Source organism: Mastomys coucha, unplaced genomic scaffold (genome assembly GCF_008632895.1).
Source record: "Mastomys coucha isolate ucsf_1 unplaced genomic scaffold, UCSF_Mcou_1 pScaffold6, whole genome shotgun sequence".
NCBI lineage: Eukaryota > Metazoa > Chordata > Mammalia > Rodentia > Muridae > Mastomys > Mastomys coucha.
In genome coordinates, this window is record NW_022196912.1 from 100,673,261 (window position 1) to 100,681,437 (window position 8,177).

At 51.2% G+C, this 8,177-nt stretch overlaps 1 protein-coding gene across 2 annotated transcripts in view; it reads left to right on the forward strand.

The window, feature by feature from the left end:
- Positions 1 to 7,967, forward strand: part of Jdp2 (Jun dimerization protein 2) — a 42,918-nt gene extending 34,951 nt beyond the window's left edge. For both annotated transcript variants that reach the window (XM_031356451.1, XM_031356452.1), the window contains exons 3-4: positions 984 to 1,088; positions 6,879 to 7,967. In XM_031356451.1, the coding sequence (XP_031212311.1) occupies positions 984 to 1,088; positions 6,879 to 7,064 (291 nt within the window). In that variant the 3' untranslated portion in view covers positions 7,065 to 7,967. The remainder of the gene's footprint in view (positions 1 to 983; positions 1,089 to 6,878) is intronic.
- Positions 7,968 to 8,177: the final 210 nt, after the last annotated feature.

Below are 8,177 nucleotides of genomic sequence, written 5' to 3' on the forward strand. Positions count from 1 at the left end.
AAAAAAAAAAAAAAATTGTGTGTGTGTGTGTGTATGTGTGTGTGTGTGTTAAGTAGAAAGGTTGAAACTTATAAAACCCGAGTGCAAAATCCAGCTCAGCCGTGTCTTTGTTGAATGAATGGCTGTAGATAACATGAACTTTTAAGCCTCAGATTTACTGCCTGCAAAATGGGACAGTAGTAGCACGTTTCCCGGAGATTGGGTCTTGAGGATAGAGTGGTGTGTGTTGAAAGGATTTGTAGGCAAGAGGCAGCTCTTGCTATTACCGAGAGTGGAAACTTAGCAACTGCCTGGCAGGGTGGGGTGGGTAGGTGGTGAAGTTTTGCCCCAGCTGGGTTATGGGCCTTGCTTTATGAGTCCTGAGTTCCTTCAAGGAGACAGGCTAGCTTGCAATCTCAGGGGATCCTCACCAGCCAGATGAGGAGGCAGGGTCACTGTGACAGCCTGGGGAAATAGATCAGCAGTTTGGGAGATCGAGAGAAGGAGCCATACTGGTAGGAAGGTGTGGTGAGGGTTTGAAACCCCAACAGAAGAGGTGGGGTGGCAGGAGACTGGGAGAGGTGGGTGCAGAGTGAGAACCTGGGACTCTGCCCAAGGTGATTTTAAAGGAAGTGCCCAGGAGCTGCTGGCCTGGAAAAAAATCACACCCAGAGGGCTTGAGCTGGGCAGAACGGGTTGCCCCACCCACTTGCAGGGAGCTGCCTGCCTCTATGAGTGGACTGGCCAGGCTCCCAGCCCCAGAAACTCTGGCTGAGCCAGGTAGCCCTGCCCTTAGGGGACACGGGCTCCTCCCCAGGATGCCCACCTGCTCTGAGGAGTATCCTCCTTTGACCAGGAGACCTCTCCGTCTCAAGCAGCCACAGGTGTTTGCTGAGATGTGGGTGAGAAAGGGGGATCTGTCCCCCTGTCTGTCCATGTATCAGGTGGGAAGCTGTGCTCAGTTCCACCCATGGTGTCTAATCGGTGGCTCTGTGCCCTCACAGCTAGATGAGGAAGAAGAGCGAAGGAAAAGGCGCCGAGAGAAGAACAAAGTCGCTGCGGCCAGATGCCGGAACAAGAAGAAGGAACGAACGGAGTTCCTGCAGAGGGTGAGTGGAGCAGCTGCAGTGGGTGGCACCTTGTCCTTTGCAGGGGCTGATGTGCTCCACAGCCAGGGACATCACTGGACACTGGACAAGCCAGAGAAGGTAGAAGGACCTATGTTTCCTCCACTGGGCTTAGATCCCGGGTACTAATTGACCCAATGGCCCAGACCTGTAACCATCCAGTTTGGTCCCTTGTGGCTACCACAGTGTTCTGGAGTACATGCTAATAAGGTAGGGTGTTGGAGCAATGTCCAATTTGTGGGCAATGGATGTAGCTCCTGGGCTGGCTACCAAACAAAACTCCCTTTATTGCAATGCTTCATCCACACTGCATACCCCACTGGCCCCTTTGACTCGTTGCTGCTGCCCCCAGGAACCTGAGGTCTGGCCAGTATGTGAAGATCAGCCTCCAGGAGCTGTCCTTTGCCTCCTGACGTCATCAGCCACTGGACATTGGGATATGTCTAGCAGGGTGCTTGCTCTTTCTTAGCCCTGGCCCTATCCCTCAGCCCCCGTCTTTGTCTCAAAAATGGTGCCAGGGAAGGGGAATCGTACGCGATGGACAGAGCCAGGAAGTGCAGGCTGCCTTCTCAGTTAGCAGACAAGATGTGCTACACCAGAAGCTCCCAACTGCACACCAGTTCAAGAACCTACTGTGCCCCTAGATGTCAGTATCAGATGAAGTTGTCAAATGCCTACTGTGTGCTGGGCATTTCACATGATGACAACATTTCAATTAAGGTAACGCTAATTCTTCCCATTTTAGGAAGTAATCCGTGGTTCAGAGAGACCAAGTTGCTTGCCCAAGCAACTCTGCCTGCTAGCAAGTGCAGGGCAGGAACTGGCCCATCTCTCTGTCTAGGTGAAAACCAAGGGCTGGCTGCACTATGGGTCAGTGGGTCCTGTTCTCTCAGAGGACAATAGATGGCAAGTGAAAGCCAGTAGCCAATGAGGAGTGTTGTTTCAGAAGCCAGAGGGCTGTGGAGACACTGCTGAGGAGAGACTCTTCCATTTGTGAGATAAATAGAAGTCAGTAAAAGATGAAAGATGTGAAGTTACAGAGGGGCAGGCAGACCCTGAACCTTGTTTGTAGAGTGATCCTATATGCTGGGTGTCAGAAATGGGCCAGTGTAAGCAGACCAGTGTGTCCACGTTGTCCTGGCATAGTTTCTAAGACCCCTGTCCATACTCATGAGTGTCCCCATTCTATTTTAACATCTATGGTCATGGGAGCCATGAAGGGTTCAGGAGGAGGAGGGCACCAGCCAGAGGAGTCTCCTGACTGTGAGCAGGCCTTGGGTTAGGGAAGCTGAAGTGCTACTGTGTTATCCCAGTAGGAGTTATGGCGGCCAAGATGGAGAAACATACATGACTCTGGGTCTGAGAAGCAACACCATGCGGGCCCTAGCCCAGTCCTCTTCCCTGGATACCCCTCCCCGTCTGAGGCCTTGGAAGCAGAAGTCGGGGTGTAAAGGCAGACCACTGTGCTGTCAGTGCCTGAGGAACTGACCCTCGCTGGCACCCTGACCTCTGGACATTCACATGCAACTCCAAGAAAGACTACCTCCCAGAGAGTTCACCTCTCTTAGACCAGTCAAGGCCAACTTGGGCGGACCTCTGTGTGGACCAGTTCACACCCCACAGACCTTGGGCCTGCCCCAAAGCCTCGTCTGCAGTCAGGAACATCAGCCTGGGGTGTGTCTCTGCTATGATGCTTGCTCCTGCCATGCCACTGTGCCTCATACAAAGTTCTCTGGGCCCTGGAGGCAGTGAGGCCAGTTTACACTCCCAAGACACTGCTCTCTCCCTAGGCACTTTCCCCCTAGTGGTCTCATTGGCCCTGGGAGGGTCAGAGGGCCCCTCTCTGCTGGCACGTTCCTGATGGGGGTGAGTAGGTGGGTTTCCTCAGCTGCCCAGAACTCTATTCAGGTTGCCCAGGCTCCCAGAAATGGGGAAAGCTGGTCCCAGTAGCATAGCTAGCCAACAGCCAGGATTTAGCCCAGACACAAGGTGCTTCCCAACTCTTAGAAAAAGCTGATGGAACCAATGCCCCCCAGAGCATTTGAAATTAAAAATTCAGGGCTGGGTGGTGGTGTCACATACCTTTAATCCAAGCACTTGGGAGACAGGTGGGTAGATTTCTGTGAGTTTGAGGCCAGCCTGGTCTTCTGAACAAGTTCCAGGACAGTCAGGGCTATATGGGGAAACCCTGTCTCAGGATGTGTGTGGGAAATATATATATATATGATGTAATATATTTTAGGGAATCTTAGTGCTTACAGTTTCCCAGACTAATCATTTTGTGTGTGTCCATGTGTGTAAACTGAGGCCTCTGGGATCAATAACTTGAATAAAGCCACATAGCTAGGATGAAAGCCCGAGTGCCTAACTCTGCAATATCTTTCTGCTAACTTTACGGATGACAGTGTAGGAGACAAAATCTTTTTTTTTTTTTTTAATTTCATTTATGTGGTTACACTGTCTCTGTCTTCAGACACACCACAAGAGGGCATTGGATCCCTGTTACAGATGGTTGTGAGCCACCATGTAGTTGCTGGGAATTGAACTCAGGACTTCTGGAAGAACAGTCAGTGCTCTTAACTACTGAGCCATCTCTCCAGCCTCAGGAGTCAAAATCTTAACCTACACCATTTCCATTCTAAGCCGACAAATGGCTTCAACTTTTCTAGTGCAATAAAGATCCACCAGAATCAGTCAGCACGGAAAGCCAAAACCAAGGCAGACTCATCTCCCTGTCAGTGAAGTACAAGAAGATCCAAGCTGGGTCGGTCCTTCTTTCCTTAGGCAAACACTGCTGCTAGAAACCTAGAAACCATTACACAGAGAAAACCTGTCCTGAAAGACCACAAAGAAACCTAGAAACCTTTGCATACCTGTATTCCCAGCACTTGTGAGTCTGAGGCAGGAGGATCACAGCAGGAGGTTAATCTAGGCTACCTAGTGAAAAGGAGTATCATAAGTGTGAGGCTAGCCTAGGCTACCTAGTGAAAACTGTCTGAAAAACAAACAAACAAAAAATTAAAGTAGCTTTTAAAATCCTACAAGCCATTGTTGTTTGTTTGTTTTGCTTTGTTTTCTTTCTTTCTTTTTCTTGTTTCTTTTGGGTTTTTGTAGTTTATGAAGATGGTTTCTCTGTGGAGCCTTGGCTGTCCTGGAACTCTCTGTGTAGACCAGACTGGCCTCAGACTCAAAGAGATTCACTTGCCTCTGCCTCCCGAGTGCTGGGATTAACGGTGTGTCCTGCTAACAAGCCACTGTTAGAAATATGTCTTAACAATATTCTTCTGAGCACAGATCCCACAGTTGCCCAATAAATAACTGTGCAGCACCGGCCAGGAATACCCTGAGCACAGGAGGGAGTCACAAAGTAAGAAGAGGTCCGTGGTCCTATGACAGACAGGCCAAGTTGCTCCAAACCTCACCTGTCTGTGTTTGGAGGCAGATCTGTGTGGTGTTGAATATTGTGTCATATTCTTCCCCAAGGGTTCTTGTTATTATTTTGTTATTCCAGTGTCTCACGTAGACCAAGTTGGCTTCAAGCTTACTATGTAGCCAAGGCTGGTAAAAGCTACTTTAATTCCAACACTTAACTTCCTGCCTCCAATTCTGAGGGCTTGAATTATAGACTCATGCCACTCATGTTTACGTTCAACTTGCTGTGTCCAGTTTGAACTTCAGACACTGTACCCAAGCCCAAACTCCTTCCAGACTCATTTAACCCTGTCTAGCCCAGCCCCCTCTCAGGTAGGAGCCATGTAGCCACCCCTCTGCCCTGCCTCCTTCATTCTCCAAGCCCAAGTGGTCCCCAAGACTCACTAAGTTATCTTTGAAGCATCTTTTCCCCCACTCTCTTCCTGCTCGGAGATGAAAGGAGGGATCCCCTGATCTCCTCTAGCCCTTCAGTCTTACATAGCGCATTCCCTGTGGGAATGATTCCAATCCTGGGGGTCATCGCTTCTACACTGACAAGATAACTTGCTCTAGACTCAGACTCTAAGGATGGCTGCCATGTGGCTCTGTCCTCCTTTCTCTGCTTTCTCCACCTTGTACCCTCCTGTGTCCTAGAGAGCAGTGAACAGAGTGGTCCCTGCGGTGTCTTCACCCGTGGCCGCTTGCCCTGTCTCTCCTTTTCACTGAGAGTTTTTTACCCAGAGTTCCTCACCTCCTACACTCAGAATGGCGGTCCTTAGCTGGGCCTTGCTGTGTGCTGAGTGAACACTCCTCAGGAGCCATGAGTAAGGGGAATCCTTATATGCTTTGGATCCTCCAAAGCATTCATCCCTTTTGCAGGCTGAGGCACATCCTCAGAGGTGGGTAGATGGCCCTAGGGCTTCTCAATACAAAGGCTGAGGACAATCTGAAGATTGTGTTAGCAGCCTGGGCTGGGGGAGGTGAGGAGGACAGAGGAAACACTAGCCATCACGCAGAATTCTGAGAACTCAGACCAGGCAGGCATTCCAGTCTTGTCTTGGCCTGTCCCATTAAAAGCCACTATAGATGCTTTTTTTTTTAAATATTTCCCCCTCTTGGCATTTCTTTTCTCTTTTTTGAAGTTGTTGCTCTGGGTGTCTGGTCCTAAAGCCTGCCTCTGTCAGAGCTCCCTGAGAGCCCATGTGGCCGACCACCTCAGAGAAGGTGCAAAAGGAAAACTGTGGCAGGCTTGCATGTCAAGGAAGATAGGTTCTCCCCACCCCTACCCCACCCCCACCCTAAGGTGTGGGGACCCCACCAAAGTTCTTACTTTGTCCCCAACTGCACCCCACTGGGCAGAAGAACCTGTCACACAGACAGCTGCAATCTTAGCCTGCGCTGGGACAAATACCGGTCCCTCAGCATCTGAACCATTGGCGGCTGGGGCTGGAAGGTCCCTGTGAGGGTTGTGTGTCGCAATCACAGCATCTTTATTCTCTGTCCCTCATCTGCCAGTCACTCTTCCTTAGCTGTGACAGCCAAACCCTTCTCTAGGACCCTGGGACAAAGGTATTCCCAGGGAACAGCTCACTGGCTTGAGGCTCCTTAGCTCGCACACAAGAGCTTTCAGTTACAGGCAGCTAGAAAAGCAGGAAAAGCCCATCGCTGTGTTCTTCCGGCCTGTTGTGCGAGCCCCAGGCCTTGAATAGACATGCTTGTCACCTGTCCTCACTGTGAACACACAACCTCACACCCCATCACATCCTCGGCATCCCTTCTCTCGCCCAGGGCATTGGGAGTTTCATCTGACATCAGTTTGAAACCTCATTTCCGGTCCGATGGGTTGACTATTGCCTGTCTGGTGTGGAAGCTCATAGATGGTGGTACCCCACCATCCCGAGGGGGAGAGGAGACATTCTAAATAGTGCAAGGTCATAGCCAGGAGGCACTTGCTTTAAGAGGAATGGCTCACACCGAATTTATCAACCCCACCATGTTTGCCACATAGCAAAGCACTTGGTCTTGTGTCGCCCCCTGTGGGCCACCTTGGACCCTCTGTCTGCTCTTCATAGAGCAGGGGAGCTTTGGGTGTGTTCTTTTGTCAACAGCAAGAAAGCTGTGGGGCTGGAGTGACAGAGAGAGGGGAGTAAGAAGGGATCTGAACTGGACTAGCTCCCACATACCATCTGGCCCCATCCTGCTGTGACAGAGGCCATTACTGTGTGACACAGCGCCGCCTGCAAAGAGTCACCCCAGATGCTCAGCCTTCAGTGAACCCTGGCAGGCAGAAAACCATGCCAGCAGTACAGTCCCAGGAGCAGGCTGGCAGTGACAGCTAATGGTGTGTCTCTGTCTGTACAGGAGTCAGAACGGCTGGAGCTCATGAACGCAGAGCTGAAGACCCAGATAGAGGAGCTGAAACTGGAACGGCAACAGCTTATCCTGATGCTCAACCGCCACCGTCCAACCTGTATCGTGCGCACAGACAGCGTCAGGACCCCCGAGTCCGAAGGCAACCCGCTGCTGGAGCAGCTGGACAAGAAGTGACTGAAGGCCTGGAGGAGGCATCAGAGGAAGAGGAGGAAGGGGAGGAGCAGCAAAGGGGAAGAGGAGGAGCAAGATGATGGAAGGCCCCTCCCAGGCACATGACAAACTCTATGAGGAGGCTTACCCTAACTGGCCTCCAGCTGGCTCTTTTCTTGAAACTCAGCCCAGCCGCACAAGAGCAAGAGCAGACTGAAGAAACCAGAGGGACCAGGTGCTGAGACCAAGGTTGACCCGCAGATAGGGGCTGTCCCACTCCAGAGCCCAGCTTGAAGGGCACATGAGCCGGAGAGGTGCCAAACCAGGTAGCCGCCTCAGGCACTCCTGTGGCCTCTCCGCCAGGGCCCCCACCCAGGGGACTACTGAGCAGCCAAGAAAAGCCATGCATTGCAGACACAGTGTGGCCGCGGATGGAACTCAGCATAGACTGCAATCCACCTTCTTCAGCCCTGCCCAAGCCCGGTGGAAAGGGGTGCACTGTGGGGCTGCGATGGCCCAGCTGGAGTTTGCTGCGGCACAGAGGCGCGGGCGCCCTTCCAAAGCACACACTCAATCAATGAATGTTTACAGACTGGCTGTCCTGGCGGGGCTTCCAACTGCACACGGTTTTTATATTTTCTTTCTTTCTTTTTTTTTTTTTTAATATTTTTTACAAAAAAAAAAAGATTTTATACGAGCAATATATATATATGGATTTCTATAATCACTCGATGTGACACAGTACAAATATGCTATGGTCTGTTGTTACGGACATCCACCCACCAGTTACGGCCATTGTAATTCCTAAGTACTGTAGGCTCTGGGTGTTGTGGGGTGGCCAGGTGGGTGGGGTACATTTCCATCCTTGTAACCCCTTCCTAGTCCCCAGTCCTGTATCGCTCAGTAAACATTGCTCTTAATTACTCAGCTGCCTTGAGTGGTGTCTGCCCAGGGAGAGGGCATGTCCAGGGCAGGTATTTGGAATAGTTTCCATACCTGCTCTACCAGATGAGCCTGAATATGCCCATTTCACAGACGAGGAGCCCGAGGCCTAGAGAACTCTGCATTTCGCCTTTAATCCAGCACTTGGGAGGCAGAGGCAGGCGGATTTCTGAGTTCGAGGCCAGCCTGGTCTAC